Source organism: Suillus fuscotomentosus (genome assembly GCF_016647785.1).
Source record: "Suillus fuscotomentosus strain FC203 chromosome Unknown F5891scaffold_176, whole genome shotgun sequence".
In the NCBI taxonomy this organism is placed as follows: domain Eukaryota; kingdom Fungi; phylum Basidiomycota; class Agaricomycetes; order Boletales; family Suillaceae; genus Suillus; species Suillus fuscotomentosus.
The window spans coordinates 49,443-73,378 of NW_024539688.1; the positions used below are offsets into that span (position 1 = coordinate 49,443).

Here is a 23,936-nt window from a genome sequence, read left to right on the forward strand (position 1 = left end):
CTGTCTACGTTGTGCCTTTGAGTGAGGGCTGTCAAACAAGAGATCCATCAACCTCTCACGACGAGCATGACCTGGAGTCCCTTCATATAACCTATCACCTACTTGGTCATTACCATCTGGTCCTTCAGCTGCCTCTTGAGACATAAAGTTTCTAGCCTCTTGACAAGACCACTTGACTGATCCCTGGTCCTCTGTCAGAGCATGTTCTTCTTCAAACCGTATGATCATGTTGTGTAGGATCAGACAACACTGAATCCAATGGACTGCTGTCCGTAAGTCATCTGCTGAATTGATATTCTGTCGGAGATCTCGAAGAGATTGAAACCGCCCTTTCAATGCAGCAAATGCATGCTCCACTCGTACACGGACCTAGATAAATCAAATTTAAATCAGAAAAAAATGGAAAAATAAAGGGACAAACTGTAGAAAGGTGATAATTGAATGTCCTCTGATTTGCTGTCAGCCGTCCATTGCGGGGCTTCTTGAAAGGGGCAATGCACCAGGTGTCCAGTGGATAAGCACTGTCTGCCCAGACCCAGTGGCCAGCTGGAAGAAGTGTGTCATGTTCTTGATAGATACGAGTAGATCTGAATGCGTATGCATCATGGATGCTTCCAGGGTGACCAAGAGAATAATCAACTATGAGAAGATTGTGGGGCATAATGACTGCCTTGAATTTATTTTAATTTTAAACCATGAAATTAAAAAAAAAAAACATACCTGACAGCCCAGGGAATATTTGGATTTCCTGTCATAAAAAGACTGGTGATAAAATCCAGGTGTCTCATACAGGTCAATTGATGTCCCATCAACAGCTAGGACTCCATTCTGCCACTCAGGGCAAGTGGTCACCCGTGCAGTATATTGCCGAGCAAGCTCAAAGTCCTGTGAATCAGGTGGGGGAAAACCCATGAAGGCATCATGCTGGTCAAGCAGTGCAACCATTATACGATTGGTGCAGTTAACCACAGACCCAACACTAATACCAGCCCATTCAGATACATCCTGGAGAGTGGCAGAATTACCATAGTGGCCGACACGGTTGAGAAAAATAGCAAGTTGAATAGAGATAGGAAGCTGGAGGTTGTTGGAATTGTTATGAAAAATGGGGTGGCCAGAAATGAGATTGAGGATGTCATCGAAAATTTCGGGGTCGACACGTAGTTTACGACGAAATAGATGAGGGCGATGTTCCCCAAAATGGACAAGGAGGTGCAGCTGTGAGGCTCGTGGGATAGGCTCACTGGGTCTATGGAGCACACGTGCCCTCTCTACCTCATCCCGAAGACTTGCAATGGAATCTTGAAGACGGTCGTAGTGAGCAGTGGTATGGTTGATGTCATCATCAGATGAGTCATCAGAGAAAGAGTCGGAGGAAGAACTGGAGAAGCCAGATAAAACTGGAGAAAGAGGAGATGGAGGGGTTAACATGATGCTCATGAAAAGGTCAAGGTCTGAGTCACGGGTAAGATCGAAAGAGTCGAGACTCGAGGCAGAGTCTGTAGTAGACTCGTCGTCCTCCAGAAGATGTTGGTATCGGGCTGTGGCTACTGCAAGTGCAGATACATCGATGTCATGCAGCATTTGTGCACGCTTTGACTGACGAGGCATGTTGGGAATCAGGGGATCAAAACTCCTGTCTATCCCTGGCATATGTGACGCACTTTGCGGCGGAGTTTGAAAATTTCGGCAAATTCCGGTGTTTCAGCTTGCTGTGCTCATGTACCTCGTGATCATCACACCCCCTCACTCAGCACTCAACGACGCTCGCGCGCAGCCCACCTCCCTCAGCGAACCGCCAAGGGCTTCTAACATGCTAGGTACGTACAAACTCCTTCTCAACCGTCCTCCGAAACTCCTTCTCAAACGCCCTCAGCGTCTCCAGGCGTTTCACGCTGCCTACCTCCCTAACCGAGCCTCCAAGCGCTTCTATCGCGCCAGGTACTCCCTCCGAAACTCCTTCTCAACCGCCCTCCCAAACTCCTTCTCAACCGCCGCCCTCCGAAACTCCTTCTCAAACGCCCTCCGCGTCTCCAGGCGTTTCACGCTGCCCTACTCCCTCACCGAACCCCTAAGCGCTTCCAACACGCCAAGCACTCCCTCACGCAGCACTCAACTCGCGCGCAGCGCACCTCCTCACAGAACCGCCAAGCGCTTCTATCACGCCAGGCACTCCCTCCGAAACTCCTCAAACACCTTCCGCGTCTTCGGGCGTCTCATACCACCTTGTGCCATCCTCCTCCAGTTGATGAGGATCGTTCCAATTTTATTGATGCACGCAGCAGTAGATTTTTTACTTTACAGCACGTACCCTCACTGTTACATGTAGATATCGACTTAGTATTTTTTTTCTTGAAATCTTATCTACTTTGCCTATGCTACTTTCGTTTCACTAAGTGTCGTTTGAATGTCCGACATCGTGCCGATGCATATGCCGAGTCTTACTGCTCGAGTTTTGTCCATCTCTAACCGAGAGTTAGCGACATTTAGCGACTTTAGCGACGATTAGCGACGATTAGCGACGTTTAAATTTTTACTCTGAGTACCTCTAATGTAAGATTGCTCAGATGAACCTTGGAATTAACGTCACAGGACAGGTGACCGAGCCCAAACCGAGCCTTTTAATAGTTTGAAACCAAGCCATTTCTGCTTTTGACTTCTAAGGGCAGCTTCAATGAATTGGCGCGTATTCTCTTCTCTTCTGCCTTCTTTATCAGGTCTAGGAAAACCAGGAAAACCCCGCCGATCTGCCCAGCAAGTCACTAGTACTCTTTGTGCTTCAAGCTGTTTCACTTGTTCGTTTAAGACTCCCGAAAAAGCTCTATAAGCCTCTAACTAACGTATATATAATGTGAAACTAGGACACCCCAGAACAGCGCTATCCAACGACTACGATGTCAGTTCACCTCCCACTCCCAGTCCCGACTCGCTCGCACGAGATTGCACCACCTTCAGCACTTTCCGAGAAGAACCAGACTTCATATGACTGTGTCCTCGAGCACTTCACTGCCGTAGACCATACGCTTCCGAATGTCGACCAGGAGAAGGCTGCACTGACAGTGGATGAAAAATTTTGGCTGGTCGGTGCACCTTATCGCACTCTTCGATTTCGTGCATTCGATTGACCCGCGTTACCCTGCCTTATGGTGACCAACAGTCATATGAATGTCTTCTGAGATTTCTACGTGCTACCAACTGGAACGCAGATACGACCATCAAGCGCTTAGAAGACACGCTCAAGTGGAGACGTGAATTTGGGATTTATGACAAAATCACTCCTGAATGTGTTGAACCAGAGGTACGAGGGAGCGAGTTCTTCAAGTTCACGATTAATGCGAATCGTTTGAAGGCAACTACCGGAAAAGCGTTTCTCTTTGGCTATGATACTCGCGGACGACCTGCGATCTATGTGAGCCCCTCAAAAGTGGGTGCCGAAGAGTCGCTCCGCACAATGCAGCTTATGGTCTGGATGGCCGAACGCGCTTTTGACCTCATGGGTCCAGGTGTCGAGTAAGTTCCCTTCTGCGCATCACATTTCTTTCAGAACTTATCTCAGCACCATGTAGGACCCTTGCATTGTTGGTGGATTATGCAGACAGCACCAAGAACCCGTCATTTGGCTTGTGTCGCACGACGCTGGACATCATTCAAACACACTATCCAGAACGCCTCGGCCTTGCGCTCGTTGCACATCTTCCCTGGCTTTTGAACGCATTTATTGCACTACTCATGCCATTCATGGATCCCTATACCCGGCAGAAGTTGGTCTTCAACCCTGTCATCAACGAGAATGGTCTGTTTAGGACAACTGCAGATGCGGAAGCTTGGGACGCCGACAGCATATCACGAGTATTTGAGCCGGACCAGCTTATCCAGGAGGGTTGGAATGGCTCACAACAGTTTACGTACTCCCATTGCGTATATTGGGAAGCGCTTGTGAAACTATGCGAGGAAAGGCGCTCTAGTATGTTCGTAGTGTGGCATCGCATGGGCGGGAAAGTTGGTATCAAGGAATGGGACGTCAAGGTTGCTGTCAGAGACGAAACGGTCGATGCGCATGTAGACGTTGATGGGGCGTTGACGGAGAATGACCAACTTCAGTCATGAGGAAGTCGCAGCCAAGCATTCGTTGTCAATTGACTTTTCTTTCCCGGCGTACTAACGTAGACCGAATCTATACACACATCTTGAGCTGTTTACAAACTTGCTGTACCGTAAATCCAAGTTTGTTTGGGACCTGTCGCAGAACGGAAACTTGAAGACCAGCTAAAATTACAGGGTCAGTTACCATTATGTTAAGAACTAGGCATCGTCACTGGAGTTGAAAGATTAATCGATTAACCATTGCTCGAATTGACCCGTGATTATCTACAGTATCGATATCTTGGAAATGACACCATATTTCCTAGTGTCACTAAAGTACATGTCATTATATATCATAGGACGCTCAAGAAAAATATCATACATAGGGACCAAATCAAAGTAGGCCTTGTACTTCATTACTGAAGACAGGCTTGAAACACTCGAACGAAATAAAATCATGTGCAAACGAACGCGTTAATAGGCATACCCATCCATTTCCGAAGACTCAAGAGTATGAGGACGTAGCCATGACACAGACTCAGATTACAAGACACGTACTTCCCGACCATCTGAATACTGCGGCGGGGGTTCAACCGAACTATTGTTGCCTGGTACAACATTATCAGCGCCAGTTTGCGCGTTAGCCGACGCCATAGTTTGACCTCCAGATGCTTCGTGCACAGCTAAGCTGTCTGTGTCAGGGCTCTGAGAGAAATTTTGTGTCTGATTAAAGGGTGTGAGGGAGTTCTTAACTGCGATATTGTCCGCAGAGGTAGCAATTGATTGGATTCCAGGTTGAACGGGTGGAGTGAGGTATACAGGAACTGTCTTCCGTGGCGATGGTGGTGTTGGTCGAGCCCCCACAGCCATATACTCGACGGGTGCCACATCCGACATTTGAGCGTCTCCATATGGAGCGAAGTCTGTGTTAGAGCTCTGGTGCCAAGGTTGTGCCTGATTGAAGGGCGCATGATGGTCCCTAGCCGCCAAGTTGGTGGCAAGCGCATTAAGGGGGCTTGATTGCAATCCGGATTGGATGGGTGGACCAAGGTAGCTAATAGGATCTGCCTCCTGTGATAATTGTGATGGACTTTCAGCGACGGTAGTCATTCGTCTGTCAACAGATGACATAGCCAAATTTCGAGTGTCTCCATACGCAGCAGAGTCTGCGTTTGAGCCCTGGCGTGAATGCGATGTCTGATTGAATGGTGTGCGAGGATCGTTGGTAGTGAAGTTTCCGAAAGACGGGGGTGATTGACGGTTGTAAGCGGATGACACAGTCGAACGAACATCACCGTAGACAGGAGAGTCTGTGTTAGAGCTCTGGCGCGAATATTGTGTCTGGTTGAATGATGAGGCATGTGCACCAAGAGCGAAGTTGCCGGCGGACGGATTGGTCATATCTGACTGGGCTCCCAGGCTGTGTTGAATGGGTCGGACATAGTAGGTTTGTGTTTCGGATGGGAAAGGGAATGACGACGGAATGTCGCCGTGAGGGCTGACTTTGTAATTTGGATCTGTACGCTGCAGTTGACCTGGATATCTTTGTGTGGGAGACCGAACGTCCGCAGGGCGAGATGCTCTCCGTTTACGCCACAAGCACATGCCGAGTATGATCGATCCTATAAGGACCGCCGCACTGCCGCCCACTGTGCCCGCGATAATAGCAACATCGTTGCTTGATGTGCCAGTTGTAGCCGAACTGCTTGCTGAACTGCTTGAAGTAGATGGAGTTGTGGTCGTGGATGATATGCCTGCAGTGATTGATGGCGAGGTGGTGCTTATGCACGAGAAATTACCCGTTCCTACCACCTGTTCGAACCCAGAGATCCCACCTTGTCTGCCCAAGGAGTCGGTAACAAAATACATGAGGTTTGTCCCTCCAGTAACATCTGTGACTGAAGTAAAACTGTTGTTATTGGAATAGAATACAGTCAATTGTCCGCCAGGAATAAGTTGCTGTGGCAAGATAAGTAGATTATTTCCATAGAATTCGTGATGATCTGACCACAATAGTAATGGGCAGGACTGCAGTACTTTGAGCCAGGATGGTAAATGGACTGCAGTAGTGGTAGGTCAGTGCCACAAAAAGTAGGCGAACCAAACTTACCTGCATTGTATCGGCGGAAGTGGATCCAACTGGAACGTGTAAGGAGGTGACAAAACTGCAGTGCTGCAAACGTTATCTCCAACTGAACTCCCGACAGTTAATATGTTTGTCGTCCCCCCCGAACCAAACCGAGTAGCGTCAGACATGACGAGTAGAAACGTAGTTCCCGTCGGCAATGGCAATTGCAGTATCGAAAAAGAGCCTTTGCCATTGCTGAAGCCCGATGCTGGTACGGTATAATTCTGATACGTTTGTAAAGACTGGAAAGCACAGAGGTTAGTGCACAATTGACGCGCTTGAGACAATAGCGCCGACGAACGGGAGCTAAGAGTATTTCAAATGGTGCTTGCCCACCTGACGACCCCGATAACATTCAGCGGGAGCGTATAAAGTGTACTAGATATGCGCTTACCAGTCCATGAAATGTTGAGAGGGCCACACTGAGTGGGAGTCCCAACAGTCACACTGAAAGCACGAGCAACAGAGAGACAAGAAGCAATACAGGTAAAGAAGCGAACGAAGTGCATACTCGAGAAATGAGGAAGACAAGCGAAAGATGTCAAGAAGAGACGCAAATGCAGTCGAGTGATACCTTGCAAAAGAGGAATGGGGCAGATTCGAGGTGGGGAGATTGCATCCTAGATAACGCTGACACGCCGAGAATCATCATTATATAGCGTTAGACAATGACATGAACCTGTCAAGGCTGTTCGTGATCATCGATACTGCACGGTACCGCCTTCTGATTCCTAGGGTCTGACATTCTGCATTCCGGTGTCTTTTCTACCGTGTGGCCAGCCAAGAGTGACTCTGAGTGAATGCACGAAGGACGGCGATGTGACAGTGGTGTGTAGACCACCTCTACCGCGAACGCCGCGCAGTCACCAGTAGTATATGGTGCGCTCGACCGTCTCGACGTAAGAGAGAAATCCATCCGAGAGGGGATGGGCAGGCACCGACTTCAAAGTTTCAGTCTATCCAAGTTTGCTGTGAAGGTTGCCTGCCAAGTGCTAACGGGTACAGGGCCAACCCGATCAGCGATAGTATGTGGGAAAAGTATAGCGAACCAAAATTCAGTTCTCGGTCAATTTCAGTTCCAGCTCGTCCATGTCCCTGGTCTCGTTGTCCCTAAATCCCATGCTACAATATCATTCTGATGCATCAGAACAGCAACTAAAGACTCAGACTTGGGTGCCTGTTCTTCAAGCCGTTAAGTAGCCTATTTTTGTTATGCATCAAATGTTTCAAACATGACGCAGGTCGGGAAATGAGTACTGAGTACTCGGAGTAACAGCATCGTAATGCGGGAAGAATACATCCTCCGAGGATCCGACAGTTCATCGAAGAAATTTACTCAGCCTCACGTGTCATCCTCTGTCTTCTGCAGGGACCATGGAGCAGAGACTCTAACCGTCAATCTTCTGGGGTTTTGAGGTAGTACCTCGCTGACTCGGATTTCCTTGGCCATCCGATGACATTGACACTAACACTATCTTGGTGCTACGAGTGCTACATTATTGCCAAACTCTCCGCTCATGTGCCCTTGAAACAGCGCTGGGTCCTTCGAGACCCCCGGGGGTGCCATCTGCATAGGTAAGTATTTTCACGAGATTGCACAATTACCTCATTCAGAACAAAGGCTTGACTTATGCGTGGCAACACGTGGACTCCTGGTCTAATGCTGTCGAACCAATCGCAATGCAAGACACAACCATCTAGGAGCGCTGGTCCGCAGTCGAGATCACGATGACGATGCGATCATATGCAAGTCTCAAGTCTAAGGGGGGAACTAAGAAGACGATTATCACCTGATGAAAAGGGTTGAATCTACGAGTAACAGACTTTGTTGTGTCATTCCTGCCGACTGGCCGAATTGACCCATTGACCCTCAAGTTTGAAATGCAAGCTTACAAGGTTTCACTAGATTCATACTACGCCACGAAACGCTTATCAATGATATCGCCTTACCGAGGTTCGCATTCAGAATAGAAAGCCGACTGGAGGTCGAGAGTATAAATAAAGACCTCCAACATTAGACGAGTATAAATAGCATTTGCATCAGTCGGGCAAAGGTATTTACACCCCAAACTCTACTATAGACGATAGATGAAGCTTATAACAAGATCGTGTCCGAGTCTACGACCCCAAGGGACTTCACTCCTGCCATTTATGTGAGCCCCTCAAAAGTGGGTGTCAAAGAGTCGCTCCGCACAATCCAGATGATTGTCTGGATGGCCGAACACGCCTTTGATCTCATGAGTCCAGTTGTCGAGTAAGTTCCCTTCTACGGTATATTAGGAAGCGCTCTAGGATGTTTGTGTGGCATCGTATGGGCGGGAAAGTCGGTACTAAGGAAGGCATCCGTATTTTCTGTAAACATCATGAAGAGGAACGAACGAAAAGAATCTTCTATATTTGGCAGACTTGGTCTGAGTCAGCAGCCCCTCAGTAAATCAGTTTAGCGATCAATCGATCATAAACCCACTGCGAGAATGATCCCAGCGACACTACTGTCACAGCTGCCCCATGATGTGCAGGTGTGTTTTGCGATCGGCCCTTATTTTGCCGCCGTAACCGATGTCACCCAGAGGCTGGTCCGAAGAGTGTTGAATCGTTCGGTTGCAGACTTTAAGAAGCTGTGCAATCGACTTCCAGATTGCTCCACATCGGCCATCAGTAAACCGGTGAGTTCTTGCTGGGGATTATGCTGATTATGGTGCTTTTACATGGTCATATATTGCTTTATATCACTTTATATTACAATGTGACGAAAACCTTTCCTATATATTACGATATATAACGATATATGACGATATCTTCTTCTCACAGGTTCTCTGATGGCCTCTGAGCTATCTATCCTGCAGCCAGTGTTCTACGTGTATCTCGACCCAGACCGCATTCCTGCACAGTCGACCCCAGCCGCTACCGCTGATATCCAGCTCGCCTACCAGTCACTTCTCGCGATTGTTGCAACTTTGCATACCAATGGTTCTGGCATTGACTCAGACTCGGCAGGTTCAGAAAAGTATCATCTCGTTTCCTCCTGGAAACGTGTTGTTCCCTGGCTTGTCTTCTTTCATGACCAATTCATTATGTGCAGAGCCAACTATCGACCTGTCGACAAGATGGCTGCCATCAGGCTTGTCGCTAGTTTGCTATTTCATGTTTCTGTCATTGAGAGCGACAGCACCGAAATATCAGTGCTTAGCACTCCCGTCCTTTATTGCCCAATCGCGGAGTTGTGGTTGTTAGCCGTGAACACCAAAGACAGAGATGTAGTGTGCTTGTCATCGCGGGCCGGCGCTCGCACCACTTCTTTTCGCATTTTCGGCACCTTTGTGATTGCAGAATGTATTTGCGACAAATCTTTTTTGACCATACTAGCCGAAGTATCAGGTGGCGTCGACGCCGTCGCCTCTGCAGCTCTGAAGTATGTCAAAAACATACGGTCGATGGCTAAAAACCCCGATATAGCCTCTGACGCTTTCAAGCTCAAGCTGGTTGTATCAATGTTTTCGTGCTGTGTTGCAATTATCTTATCGACGAGCATGCACGATGCTGCGATGCGGGAAGCATACATCCTCCGGCAGTCCCTCAAAGAGGTTTTCTCGACTCTTCGTGTTCTCCAGTCTCTTCCTCCGGGCAGAGGGAGCATGACGGGGGCCCTCCGCTCAACTATTCCGTACATCCGCCTTCTCCTTGAAAATGCCGACGACCCTGTTTCAGTATTCCATCAAGCCCTTCGTGCACACGCTGTCGAGACCATGATACATATAAGTCCTTCTGAACACCTGTCAGTGGATATAGTGGGACCGGGGAAACCTCATATGGCCAATGAGGCTTTTCTTAGGATCTTAACCGATTACACTCTTCACGACAAAATCTTGTCCTACGTCTCTGAACATGTGGACACCTGGTCTGATGATCTCGGACCAATCATGAGACAAGACAAACCCCTCTGGGATGTCTGGTCCGAACTAGAGCAGAAAATACGATCATATGGGATACTTAGGTCCAGGGCAGAAATGATAGTGTGGCCATCACTAAGTAAAAAGGGCTGGGTTCTACAAGTCAGTCATAGACTTCATTTCTTCAGCTTCGTTCCTGCTGATTCGTCGACTCAGAACTACCAGTGTCACTGCGGTAGTACTGCGGAAGACATTCGTCTCAGGCAATGTGCGGGATGTCAGGTTGTACGGTACTGCTCAAAGCGATGCCAGCGTAATTCCTGGTATAGTCACCATAGGTTAAGCTGTGAATTTTTAAAGGCAGCTGTCGGCGAGTCTTTTCGATGTTAAGATATGCGTATTATTTTCACTGACAATGTACCCAGGCTCATCGATACCACACCACGTGAAACGTAGTCTGCGTCTGCTAGCCGCTCTAGAAGTTGGCCATAAGCAGCGCAAGTGGGACAATATTTTGAGATTGGTCGTCGCTGCACGGTATGAATATCCGGAAGATCGGGAACGACTCGTGGTCGAGCTAGCTCTTGATAAGAACGAAGAATTAGTTCGACCTCTTCGAAACTACCTCTTCCTGTTCGATGGCCTCTCTGAAAATGAGGTCGTGGACCGCTTATCATCTTGGCCAGATTCGAGGGGCCAACTTCAAGGACTATTCCTTTGTTCAGTTATCACGATACACGATCGATATGCGGCACGGCAAATTTTATTCAGTCCGTGTATTGCATTAGATATGGAGATAGTGCCGCAAACGTTCAACGGTAACGTTCAGGATGTGTGAATTACTGTACATTTTTCGGCAGGTCTCGCTTGTGTTTGTTCTTTGATCTGCTGTATCGGTTCTGGCTGCCAGCCCCGAAAGGGATGACGCAGTCATATCACTTCTGATTCTGGTACGAATGTCAACGTTCATTGCTTTCTCCAGTCGCTCTGTTTACCCCTCACGCACTGTATATGTAGTACAATTACATTAGGGCTATGTGGCCTGTCATCAGCTTAGCTTCATCTATCGTCTGTAGTAGGGTTTGGGATGGTCGTGTAAATATCTTTCAATGCGCGACTGACTCGGACGCAAACACTATTTATATTTATTTACACAAGTTATACTTCTCGATATCGATAATTACGCTTCGCGCATATATCCAATCCAGCGTATGAACATGAGGCCTCGAGGGCCGAAGATTGCCGCATTAGATCTCAAGTCCTTTAGCTACGAGAGACTCAGTCACCACCTGTCATCCCCCATTTCTACTGAGAATGATCTCAGCGATACTACTATCACAGCTGCCCCAGGACATACAGGCGAGTGTTTTGCGATCTATCCTTACTAGGTTGTTGGTATCGCTGCATACTGATATATTAGAGGTACTCAGAGTAAAAATTTAAACGTCGCTAATCGTCGCTAATCGTCGCTAAAGTCGCTAAATGTCGCTAACTCTCGGTTAGAGATGGACAAAACTCGAGCAGTAAGACTCGGCATATGCATCGGCACGATGTCGGACATTCAAACGACACTTAGTGAAACGAAAGTAGCATAGGCAAAGTAGATAAGATTTCAAGAAAAAAAATACTAAGTCGATATCTACATGTAACAGTGAGGGTACGTGCTGTAAAGTAAAAAATCTACTGCTGCGTGCATCAATAAAATTGGAATGATCCTCGTCAACTGGAGGAGGATGGCACAAGGTGGTATGAGACGCCCGAAGACGCGGAAGGTGTTTGAGGAGTTTCGGAGGGAGTGCCTGGCGTGATAGAAGCGCTTGGCGGTTCTGTGAGGAGGTGCGCTGCGCGCGAGTTGAGTGCTGCGTGAGGGAGTGCTTGGCGTGTTGGAAGCGCTTAGGGGTTCGGTGAGGGAGTAGGGCAGCGTGAAACGCCTGGAGACGCGGAGGGCGTTTGAGAAGGAGTTTCGGAGGGCGGCGGTTGAGAAGGAGTTTCGGAGGGTGTTTGAGAAGGAGTTTCGGAGGGTGTTTGAGAAGGAGTTTCGGAGGGCGGCGGTTGAGAAGGAGTTTGGGAGGGCGGTTGAGAAGGAGTTTCGGAGGGAGTACCTGGCGCGATAGAAGCGCTTGGAGGCTCAGTTAGGGAGGTAGGCAGCGTGAAACGCCTGGAGACGCTGAGGGCGTTTGAGAAGGAGTTTCGGAGGACGGTTGAGAAGGAGTTTGTACGTACCTAGCATGTTAGAAGCCCTTGGCGGTTCGCTGAGGGAGGTGGGCTGCGCGCGAGCGTCGTTGAGTGCTGAGTGAGGGGGTGTGATGATCACGAGGTACATGAGCACAGCAAGCTGAAACACCGGAATTTGCCGAAATTTTCAAACTCCGCCGCAAAGTGCGTCACATATGCCAGGGATAGACAGGAGTTTTGATCCCCTGATTCCCAACATGCCTCGTCAGTCAAAGCGTGCACAAATGCTGCATGACATCGATGTATCTGCACTTGCAGTAGCCACAGCCCGATACCAACATCTTCTGGAGGACGACGAGTCTACTACAGACTCTGCCTCGAGTCTCGACTCTTTCGATCTTACCCGTGACTCAGACCTTGACCTTTTCATGAGCATCATGTTAACCCCTCCATCTCCTCTTTCTCCAGTTTTATCTGGCTTCTCCAGTTCTTCCTCCGACTCTTTCTCTGATGACTCATCTGATGATGACATCAACCATACCACTGCTCACTACGACCGTCTTCAAGATTCCATTGCAAGTCTTCGGGATGAGGTAGAGAGGGCACGTGTGCTCCATAGACCCAGTGAGCCTATCCCACGAGCCTCACAGCTGCACCTCCTTGTCCATTTTGGGGAACATCGCCCTCATCTATTTCATCATAAACTACGTGTCGACCCCGAAATTTTCGATGACATCCTCAATCTCATTTCTGGCCACCCCATTTTTCATAACAATTCCAACAACCTCCAGCTTCCTATCTCTATTCAACTTGCTATTTTTCTCAACCGTGTCGGCCACTATGGTAATTCTGCCACTCTCCAGGATGTATCTGAATGGGCTGGTATTAGTGTTGGGTCTGTGGTTAACTGCACCAATCGTATAATGGTTGCACTGCTTGACCAGCATGATGCCTTCATGGGTTTTCCCCCACCTGATTCACAGGACTTTGAGCTTGCTCGGCAATATACTGCACGGGTGACCACTTGCCCTGAGTGGCAGAATGGAGTCCTAGCTGTTGATGGGACATCAATTGACCTGTATGAGACACCTGGATTTTATCACCAGTCTTTTTATGACAGGAAATCCAAATATTCCCTGGGCTGTCAGGTATGTTTTTTTTTTTTTAATTTCATGGTTTAAAATTAAAATAAATTCAAGGCAGTCATTATGCCCCACAATCTTCTCATAGTTGATTATTCTCTTGGTCACCCTGGAAGCATCCATGATGCATACGCATTCAGATCTACTCGTATCTATCAAGAACATGACACACTTCTTCCAGCTGGCCACTGGGTCTGGGCAGACAGTGCTTATCCACTGGACACCTGGTGCATTGCCCCTTTCAAGAAGCCCCGCAATGGACGGCTGACAGCAAATCAGAGGACATTCAATTATCACCTTTCTACAGTTTGTCCCTTTATTTTTCCATTTTTTTCTGATTTAAATTTGATTTATCTAGGTCCGTGTACGAGTGGAGCATGCATTTGCTGCATTGAAAGGGCGGTTTCAATCTCTTCGAGATCTCCGACAGAATATCAATTCAGCAGATGACTTACGGACAGCAGTCCATTGGATTCAGTGTTGTCTGATCCTACACAACATGATCATACGGTTTGAAGAAGAACATGCTCTGACAGAGGACCAGGGATCAGTCAAGTGGTCTTGTCAAGAGGCTAGAAACTTTATGTCTCAAGAGGCAGCTGAAGGACCAGATGGTAATGACCAAGTAGGTGATAGGTTATATGAAGGGACTCCAGGTCATGCTCGTCGTGAGAGGTTGATGGATCTCTTGTTTGACAGCCCTCACTCAAAGGCACAACGTAGACAGGGATAGCAGTTGTAGTTACAAATTTCCACTTGAATATGTTTTCTTGGCTCTGAAGGTGTGATGCTTGACATATGTTTTCTTGGATAAGTAATGTTTGATAACCTGAGGAGATGTTAGATGGTACATATAACTAGTACACTTGCTAGGATAAGCACCACAATATTAAGCAAGTGAAGAGACTGACCATCACAGCTGCTTAGGTTTGAAATCAGCTTTCTTTGCGTTGCAAAGAAAGCTAATAAACCTAGAGCACTGTGATGGTCAGTCTCTTCACTTGCTTAATATTGTGGTGCTTATCCTAGCAAGTGTACTAGTTATATGTACCATCTAACATCTCCTCAGGTTATCAAACATTACTTATCCAAGAAAACATATGTCAAGCATCACACCTTCAAAGCCAAGAGGAAACACCATCATGGTCCATTGAAAACTGGTAGTACATGAACTATCAACATAACATGAACAGGACTAATGGTTAACATAACAACATATGTAGTATGAAGGACAGCATGAGATATGTGATGCAAAAGGACAACAGTAAGACTACAACAACACCCTCAAGAGTTAGAACCGCTCATCAAACGTTGGTACTCAATCTTCAGCTGAAGCGCTCTTGCCTCCTCAGCATGCGCATGTGCCAGCGCAGCATGCATCTTCGCCTCCGCTTCGCGGAGGCGAATCTCCGTATCCTTCGCTTCCTGGGAGCGCTGATGAGTGGCGACAGCTTCCTTGTCGCAGTGTACACGCTCCTCGCGCAAAAACTTGTGCTCATTTACCTGACGGGCGAGGTTGTACTTCGCCATGTAACGCTCGTTCTTGAGCTCGCCCCGAGTGATCCGGTCCGACTGGACGCTTCCGATCTCGTCGTTGAGCCGGTTCAGGTCGCCTTGAAGATCCGACCGCACCCGTTTCACCTGCCTCCCTTTCCCCTTGGAGGATGGGAGTTGTGACGTCTGGGAGGTGGAGGCAGGTGCCGACATCGTCGTTTTCGACAGCGAGGAGCCGCTGGACGAGGGTTTTGGCGAGTTGGCGCTGGTCCGGCTTGTCCTCGACACGCGCTTGCCGAAGGCAGCGCGACTATCGTGGAGGGAGGTCTGCGATTTCGGGGGAAGGACGAATGATGATGACTTGGGCGAGGGGGAACGAGATGATGAGGGGGATGCAGACTGACGTGCCCGACGTTTGGAGGCTCTGGGCTTGGGGGGGCTGTTCAAGATGGTGACGTCACCCTCCTCTTCCCAGTAATTTGACGTTACGGGAGGCTGCGGCTGTGGCACGTCGTCGAAGCGAAGGTCCATGTCCATGTCCTCGTCGTATCCGTCGCCGACGTAATTGTTGTCACAATACGTATCGGACTCGGAGGGGGCAGGCGCGGGAGGGTGAGAGCGAGCGATGATGCCGGGATGGGAGGGATGGTACCCGGATGGCGAGGAGGAGGAAGCGAAGGGGGGGACAGTAAAGGGCGCCTGAACAGAGGGCGCAGAGGGCGCAGAGCCAAAGGGCGCCTGGCCAGAGGGCACAGAGCCAAAGGGCGCCTGGCCAGAAGGCGCAGAGCCAAAGGGCGCCTGGCCAGAGGGCACAGAGCCAAAGGGCGCCTGGCCAGAGGGCGCAGAGCCAAAGGGCGCCTGGCCAGAGGGCGCAGAGCCAAAGGGCGCCTGGCCAGAGGGCGCAGAGCCAAAGGGCGCCTGGCCAGAGGGCGCAGAGCCAAAGGGTGCTTGGCCAGATGGCGCAGAGCCAAAGGGCGCCTGGCCAGAGGGCGCAGAGCCAAAGGGCGCTTGGCCAGATGGCGCAGAGCCAAAGGGCGCCTGGCCAGAGGGCGCAGAGCCAAAGGGCGCTTGGCCAGATGGCGCAGAGCCAAAGGGCGCCTGGCCAGAGGGCGCAGAGTTGAAGGGCGCCTGGCCAGAGGGCGCAGAGCCAAAGGACGCCTGGCCAGAGGGCGCAGGGACGAAGGGCGCCTGACCAGAGGTCTGGGCACCTTGGGTGAGAGCGAAGAAGTTAGCAGCGTGATCAGTTCCAGGGCGTGATGAGACGGTCTTGACGGATAGAGCAGGGTTTGTCCCCATGATGGAGAGGAGCTCGTCATACCACGGGAACGTATGTAGTACTTGCGCTGTAATTTTTATTAGTTTAATCTGATTAAATATAAATATAAAAAACATACCGTGCAGATTTTGAGCGACGTCGTTTGGCATGACGCCGGCACCCGTCGAGTTTAATTTGTCGTGACATTCACGAAACCTTTTTTTGAGACTGGAGGGAATGTTAGTACACATGTGAATCGATACGAAAAATCGTACCTCATGATATGATTGTTGGTCGAGTCGCGAAACTTATCCGGCACCTCAGCGTATTGCGCCGCATAGTTAGGATCAGCCTGGAAAACATGGCGGGCGACGACAGAGCAAACCGAGAGTTTATCCTTGCCCGATGGGCGATCACCCTCGGTATGCGATTGTTTCCCGTCCGAAAAGAACAGAACTCGGCAGTCTGCTGGATGGTTGCGGAGGTACTCGATAACCCTCTGGGTGCGAGAGGGGTCCGCCTGCCACTGCACGACGAGCTTGGGTGCCTGGGCAGCATGATCGTTACCTCGAGTACTCCGAGATTTTCCTCGGCCACGGGTGACGGGTCCTTGGTTGTAGTCCATAGATTTGGGCTGCAAACACTTGAGGCGTGCAGAACGACGAGGACGTGGTGGTCGAATGACAGGCATAGTTTTCGAAGTCCGAAACTATGCCGATGTGCCGCATGTCCTATGCGTGTTGTTCCTGCCTGAATTGTCAGTTTCTAACCGAAGTTACCGAGCTTTACCGAGCTTTACCGAAAATTCCCATTTTACTCTGAGTACCATTATTATACAGAAGCTGGTGCAGGGAGTGTCGAATCGTTCGGTAGCTGACTTTGAGCAGCTCTGTGATCGACTTACAGACTGCTCCGCACCCGAGCTATGTATGCTGCAGCCAGTGTTCTACATACACCTCGACCCAGATTTCATTCCTGAAAAGTCTACTCCAGCCGCCATCACCGATATTGAGCTCGCAAAGTGGTCACTTGTTGGGATCATGAAAACATTTAACATGTGTCCTGGCGCTGAGCCAGAAAGATATCTGTTTTCTGCCTGGAACCGTGTTACTCCCTGGCTTGTCTTCTTTCATAGCCAGTTTATCATGCGCAGAGCCAACCATAGGCCAATTAGCAGGAGGCTAGCCGTCGACGTGGTTGGCTGTATTCTGCAGCATGCCAATAACATGATCACAAACGGCGGGGACACAGTATTGATCACCACACCCTCCATTTACCATCTGCTCGTAGAGTTATGGTTACTCGCCCTCAAAATAAAAGACGAGGATGTGCTGATCATTCCCCAGCATCCGTGTAATCAATCGATCTATGGCCCTCAATTCGCTTCTCTTGAAATTGTCATCCCATTGGTGTTTTCAGACTGCACGAACTACAAAGCCTTTATGACAACCGTGCTCGAAGTGTCAGGTGACATTGGCACGGTCGTTTCTACAGCTCTGGAATATGTCATGCACATGGGATTAATGGCCCAGGACCCTAATAAAGTCACAAGCCTTCCAACATCACTCGGCATGCTTACACACACGTTTTCAAATTGCGTTATTGTCATTATTGAACTAAGCAAGCACAGCGCCGCAATGCGGGAAGAATTCATCCTACGACTATCCGTTAAGAAGATTTTCTTGATTTGTCGCATTATCCAACTTCTTTTTTCTTCTGGAGAGAGCATGGATCCCACGTTTGGCAAATCCACACTCGTCCAGAGTTTCTTGTACCTCATTGCTCTCCTTTTACGTGCGAATAACACTGTCCCAGTGTTACATCAAGCTCTTCACTCATATGCCTTCGAAATAGCCATGGGCATCCAAGGACCCGCTGTGGAGGTGGATCTTCGTGATTACAAGAAAAGTTTTCTTGTGATCTTAGACATTTTCCTCGTCTACGACAAAATCTTGACCTACGCGTACAAACATGTGGATGCCTGGTCTAATGCTCTTGGACCAGATGTGTTACCAGACGAAACTATCCGAAAGCGTTGGTCTGCAGTTGAGACGAAGATACGACTATATGCCAGTCTCAAGTCTAGGGAGGAAAAGATAAGGCGGCCATCACCTGATAAAAAGGGCTGGATTCTACGAGTTAGTGACTGACTTTGTTGTTTCGTTCCTGCAGGTCAACTTACCCAAAGAACAGTGTTACTGTGGTGATACCACAGAAGATACTCAGCTTAGGCAATGCTCGGAATGTCAGGTTGTGCGGTACTGCTCAAAGCGATGCCAGCGTGATTCCTGGTATAGTCATCACAAATGGAGCTGCAAATTTTTGAAGGCAGCTGTTGGCAAGTCTTCGATTATTCGGCTCACATCATTTTCATTGACAATCTGTCCAGGTTCATCGACATCGCACTACATGAAACGTAGTCTCTGCCTGCTATCTGGCATAGAGGCTCACATGGTATTGTGCAGGTGGTCGGATATTCAGGACCAGGTAGCCGCTGCGCGATGCAAGTATCCAGAAGATCAGGATCGACTCGTTGTCAAGATCACTATAGATAAGGAAGAGATATCAGTTCAACCTCTACGACAGTACCTCTTCGTGTTCAATGGTCTCTCTGAAAATGAGGTCGTGGACCGCTTATCGTCATGGCCAGATCCAAGGGGCCATCTTCGACGATCATTCTTTTGTTCGGTTATCGCGATACATGATAAATATTCGTCACAGATCTTATTCAGTCCACATACTGCATTAGATATGGAGACAGTACCAACGCTCAGCCGTAACCAGCAATGTATGTGAGCTCATGTTGCTCAGGTCTTGCTTGCACTTGTTCATCGATATTGATATTCTATATTGGGTCAGATCTAGAATCGCGAAGGAAGAAATATGAATCACCAATGGATGTATGTCTTCGCTCTACGCAGCACTCGCATACAAAGCTGATCCTACATTGCATCGTCATAGCGCGGATGAGACTGAAATCAGTGGGAAGTTCTGAACATGGATTAGTACTCCTGTAATTTTTGTTGGGCTTTAATTTTACTACGACTGTTCTCTGAGACTCCGACGGATCCCAAACAAACTTGAATTCACCACAAGTCTGTAAAACAGCTCCAGATGTGTGTATAGATTCGGTGTACGTTGGTACGTAGGAAAAGAAAAGATTGACAATGGATGCTTGGTTGCGGTTTCCTCACGACTGAAGCTGGTCATTAATCGATCTGAAAAGACTTCACTCTGAGGTAATATGTATCTAAATAGCTCCAGTTGAATTGTACTACATATACAGTGCGTGAGGTGTAAACAGGGCGACTGGAGAAAGCAATGATTAATGAATCTTCTTGCTACTATCAATCAGAAGTGATCCGACTGCGTCATCCCTTGTCGGGGCCAGCACGACCCGATGCAGCAGATCAAAGAACAAACGCATGCAAGTCCCGCCAAACAATGTACAGGACTTCACACATCCTGAAGGTTACGGTTGAGCGTTTGCGACACTGTTTCCAAATATCTCCATATTCAATGCCATACACGGACTGAATAAAATTTGTCGTGATTCATATCGATCGTGTATCGTGATGACCGAAAAAAGGAATGGTCCTTGAAGTCCTTGAACTTCCCTAGGATCTGACCAAGACGATAAGCGGTCCACGACCTCATTTTCAGAGAGGCCATTGAACAGGAAGAGGTAGTCTCGAAGAGGTCGAACCGATTCTTCGAACTTATCAAGAGCTAGCTCGACCACGAGCCGTTCCTGATCTTCCGGATATTCACACCGTGCAGCGGCGAACAATCTCAGAATATTGTCCCACTTGCGCTGCTTGTGGGTCACTTCTAGAGCGGCTAGCAGACGCAGACTACGTTTGATGCGTTGCGGTGTCGATGACCCTGGGTAGATTGTCGGTGGAAACAATGCGCATATCTATCGAGAAGACTTACCGACAGCTGCCTTTAAAAAATTACAGCTCAGCCTATGGTGACTGTGCCAGGAATCACGCTGGCATCGCTTCGAGCAATACCGCACAACTTGACATCCCGCACATTGCCTGAAGCGAATGTCTTCTGCAGTACCATCGCAGTGACACTGGTAGTGTCAAGTCGACGAATCAGCAGGGATGAAGCAATGAAGTCTGAGACTGACCTGTAGAACCAAGCCCTTTTTACTCGGTGATGGCCACCATATCGTTTCTGCCTTGAACCTAAGTGTCCCATATACTCGAAGGGCCTGCTCTACATTGGACCAGAGATCCAAGAGGCGTTCATCTTGTCTCACGATTGATCCGAGATTATTAGACCAAGCGTCCACATGTTTACAGATGTAGGATAAGATTTTGTCGTGAAGACTGTATTTGAATAAGATCCTAAAAAACGCCTCGTTGATCCAACGAGGATCCATCTCCGCTACCTTCTCCTCCAGGGGTCCGTAAGGACTTATATGTACCATTGTTTCGAAGGCGTGTGCACAAAGAGCTTGATGGAGTGCTGATACAGGGTCGTCGCCACGTTTAAGGAGAATGTCCAGGTACGTAAAACTTGAGGCAAGGGCCTCCGCCATGGCCTCTCTAGCCAGAGGAAGAGACTGAAGAACACGGAGAGCCCCAAAAATGTCTTTGACGGACTGCCGGAGGAGGTATGCTTCCCGTATCGCCGCATCGAGCATGCTCGTCGTTGCAATAATTCCAATACAGCACGAAAACACTGGTACAAGCAGCTCGAACTTGAAAGCATTGGAAACTATGTCAAGGTCCTTAGCCATCGACCGTAAGCTCTTGAGATATTTCAGAGCTGCAGAAGTGACGGCGCCAATGCCACCTGACAATTCGAGTAGTATGGTCACAAAGGATTCATCCTGAACGCATACTGAAACCAACATGACGCCGCAAACTCGAAAGGAAGTAGTGCGAGCGGGGCCGGACGGCGACGACAGGCACACTACATCTTTGTCTTTGGTTTTCAGGGCCAACAACCACAACTCTGCGATCGGGCGATAAAGGGCAGGAGTGGTAAGCAATATGGTTATGCTGCGCTCGTCGCCAAGAGTCGAGACATAAAATAGTAAGGTAGTAACAAGTCTGATGGCAGCCGTTTTGTCGACGAGTCGATAGTTGGCTCTGCACATAATGAATTGGTCATGAAAGAAGATAAGCCAGGGAGCGACATGGTTCCAGGCGGAAATAAGAAGTTGTTTTTCCGAACCTGCCGTACCACCATCGATACGGCCCAGAGTTGTAATGATCGCGTGAAGCGACCTGTAGACGAGCTCTATATCAGTGGCAGCGGCTGGAGTTGATTTTGCAGGAATGCGTTCTGGATCGAGATGTATGTAGAGCACTGGCTGCAGGATACATAGCTCAAATGCGGAACAATGTGGAAGTCGATTGCACAGCTTCTCAAAGTCTGCAACCGAACGATTCATGTACACTCTCTGAACCAGTTTCTGAGTGACACATCAGTTATGGCGATAACAAACTAAGGATCGATTATAAAACATTCACCCGCACATCCTGGGGCAGCTGCGACAGTTGCGTTGCTGGTATCATTCTCGGTAAAATTGAGTCACAGTGGTCAACTACTTAGCACCCCGGTCCCCGCTCACTCAGACCGTTGGAAAGACCATAAAGTTCGATCGTTCTCCGACATTCAAGCGAAGTACGGAGTTTGAAATTTACAGTCTCGCCGCGTGCCTGAAGTCAGGCCTATGCACACACATGGTTCTTATGACAATTCACGATGCAACACAATTCAAAGATCATGGAACATTCCCTTCGAGTTCGATACCCTCAAATCTCCCAGAGTACCACTCACAACCTAACGCACGCACTTTCCAAATACGAAAACCTAAATCAAGGTCCCATGATATCGTCGATGTCATTCTGAAGACATCTTGGCCGCATCCACATAATCGCTTTCCAAGCCCTGCTACATCCCAGAGACGGTCTCTCCCGCCACCCAGCTACTTCGAGAGATCGACCGTTCGCTGTCTCAAACTCGCTATCACATCCACTACTTGAAATCAAACAACAGATGCTCGACTCCTGCACTATCGCTGGTGCTGGTGCCTGCATGTCCGTTCCTAGGTCACAGGTGCGTCACATCAACGAGCCATTTTATGTTTGGTGTACCATGCTCAGACTTGAGTACCCTGGATTCCCTTGACTCCCCAGAGGCGCTGGGTCTCGGCTACAGAAAGCACGCAGGGGCATTCAAACTTACTACTTGTGGTTTTTATATCACGATGATACATGTATCCCCCGATAACACTTCTGTAATAATCCTGGACACGATTGAGCCATTTGACATGAATCAGCTGAGAAAGACGTTGAATGAGCGAGGCGAGAAGATAAATCGAGGACAGGTTATTGAGGAACCAAGGCTGTGCACTGTTGCTCAACTTGGCTCTCGCGCCCTCATTTGGTTAAGCAATTGCGTGAATGATCATTATCAGACAGGAAAGAAGAACCAATATTAATGGTTGGTGCAAGTGTGTGTGGATAGCTAGTGCCAGTATAGATATTCAGGATATTCATTTTAACAGTGTCAGTAACGGTATAGCAAATCACTTGACTAAATAATACAACAAAAACTTTGTATGTCTCCTTGAAATCTACTTCGGAACTTCGATCAATACTTTCAAGAAAGTGGTAATAAAGAAAAGCAAATTTTCCTGCTCTTTGGAGGGCACTAGACAACCGTGAACTCCACCGATTATCACACACCACTTCCAGTCGATATTTCCACTCGCTCCTGGAAAGCGATTGAGGTCATACCAGTTGCTACGTCAGAATCGGCCACGAGCTTAGCGTGGTATTCTCGAACACCAAGGATCAGGCGCGGTCCCAACACAGACAGCTGCACGACCTGCGAAATCTGAAGAAACCCAGAAATAATCTGAGAGGGCAGGGAATTGCTCTGTAGAAACGATAAATTGTGGTAGCGTGCATAGGCAAGTGAAAGATTGACATACTGTGATGAATGTTGGATAGAAACCAAGAATGAGCTGGAAGCAAGAAACAGTAACAAAGCTGCCACATCCGACCCTTCAGTGGAAAGAAGGAACAATGATCACAATGAGCTTACCTCGCAAAGTAAACGACGTGAGTTTTCATCAACACCGTGAAACAGTCCTCGATAATCCCTCCTGTCGAATGTTTTCGCAATTCACGGAAGTGTTTCACCACAATCCGGGCTGCGAGACATAGTGCGATGGCCTCCAACACGGTGGTGAGTATCCAAGCAATGGCAATTATAAATACGACATCTTCCGTATAGTTAATCTGGCACCGATAAGTACCGTAGAGAATGAGTTCCTCTGGTATCAATCAGTCTCGTGCACGTTTATTTTCATTAACAATTAAACGTACCCCCTGAAGTATGCATCGTTGTCATTATGGCGACCACTGCATCGAGAGTGTTGACAGCCAGGAAGGTGACAATGAGAAACATCAGGATCTTTCTGGATCCTTGATACATCGCATGCAACCGAGTGATGATGATGACTTGCACCATGTTTCAGTCAAGTCAATATCACTCGGGTATCGCAAGTGCAAACCTCACCCCACAGCATCGCAAATACCACAACACCCGTCCAAACACATACGACGTAGACAATTTTGCCTGACGAATCCAGTCAGCGACCAGCCTGGGGTAGCAAACTCCAAACAGACTCACATCTGTTGCAGTATAGCGTGGCAGTCATTAGTGAACCAAGAAGTTAGTAAAGAACCACACCCACTGCTACAAGGCGCCACAGTTAATTGGAGGGGAATAGTAAT

General features: G+C 48.4%; 6 protein-coding genes across 6 annotated transcripts; 3 read left to right on the forward strand and 3 right to left on the reverse strand.

The window, feature by feature from the left end:
- Nucleotides 1-2,591: 2,591 nt before the first annotated feature.
- Nucleotides 2,592-4,242, forward strand: F5891DRAFT_1075279 (CRAL TRIO domain-containing protein). The gene is made up of 5 exons (XM_041363370.1): nt 2,592-2,795; nt 2,862-3,080; nt 3,158-3,298; nt 3,350-3,510; nt 3,567-4,242. The coding sequence occupies exons 2-5, from the start codon at nt 2,895-2,897 to the stop codon at nt 4,105-4,107; spliced, it is 1,029 nt and encodes a 342-aa protein (XP_041217221.1). The 5' UTR covers nt 2,592-2,795; nt 2,862-2,894; the 3' UTR covers nt 4,108-4,242.
- Nucleotides 4,243-4,316: 74 nt separating this feature from the next.
- Nucleotides 4,317-6,806, reverse strand: F5891DRAFT_170148 (uncharacterized protein). Its single transcript, XM_041370762.1, has 5 exons — nt 6,606-6,806; nt 6,513-6,547; nt 6,194-6,453; nt 6,092-6,143; nt 4,317-6,042 (listed from the first exon to the last, which is right to left on the reverse strand). The coding sequence occupies exons 1-5, from the start codon at nt 6,718-6,720 to the stop codon at nt 4,627-4,629; spliced, it is 1,878 nt and encodes a 625-aa protein (XP_041217222.1). The 5' UTR covers nt 6,721-6,806; the 3' UTR covers nt 4,317-4,626.
- Nucleotides 6,807-8,412: 1,606 nt separating this feature from the next.
- F5891DRAFT_987746 (uncharacterized protein) lies at nt 8,413-10,939 on the forward strand (the record flags this gene model as incomplete). Its single annotated transcript, XM_041377939.1, has 6 exons — nt 8,413-8,465; nt 8,492-8,641; nt 8,685-8,730; nt 9,103-10,240; nt 10,290-10,439; nt 10,527-10,939. The coding sequence occupies 6 exons, from the start codon at nt 8,413-8,415 to the stop codon at nt 10,937-10,939; spliced, it is 1,950 nt and encodes a 649-aa protein (XP_041217223.1).
- A 6,283-nt stretch (nt 10,940-17,222) lies between these two features.
- Nucleotides 17,223-19,162, forward strand: F5891DRAFT_987747 (uncharacterized protein; the record flags this gene model as incomplete). Its single annotated transcript, XM_041377940.1, has 4 exons — nt 17,223-18,305; nt 18,340-18,458; nt 18,633-18,955; nt 19,089-19,162. 4 exons carry the CDS (start codon nt 17,223-17,225, stop codon nt 19,160-19,162), a joined length of 1,599 nt encoding a protein of 532 aa, XP_041217224.1.
- Nucleotides 19,163-19,425: 263 nt separating this feature from the next.
- On the reverse strand, nt 19,426-21,366 carry F5891DRAFT_1075290 (uncharacterized protein). The gene is made up of 3 exons (XM_041363371.1): nt 20,306-21,366; nt 20,104-20,248; nt 19,426-20,052 (listed from the first exon to the last, which is right to left on the reverse strand). Exons 1-3 carry the CDS (start codon nt 21,281-21,283, stop codon nt 19,640-19,642), a joined length of 1,536 nt encoding a protein of 511 aa, XP_041217225.1. The 5' UTR covers nt 21,284-21,366; the 3' UTR covers nt 19,426-19,639.
- Nucleotides 21,367-22,872: 1,506 nt separating this feature from the next.
- F5891DRAFT_1199144 (uncharacterized protein) lies at nt 22,873-23,860 on the reverse strand (the record flags this gene model as incomplete). The annotated part of the gene is made up of 6 exons (XM_041368715.1): nt 22,873-23,073; nt 23,129-23,186; nt 23,242-23,473; nt 23,526-23,660; nt 23,719-23,778; nt 23,833-23,860. The coding sequence occupies 6 exons, from the start codon at nt 23,858-23,860 to the stop codon at nt 22,873-22,875; spliced, it is 714 nt and encodes a 237-aa protein (XP_041217226.1).
- Between the last annotated feature and the right edge of the window lie 76 nt (nt 23,861-23,936).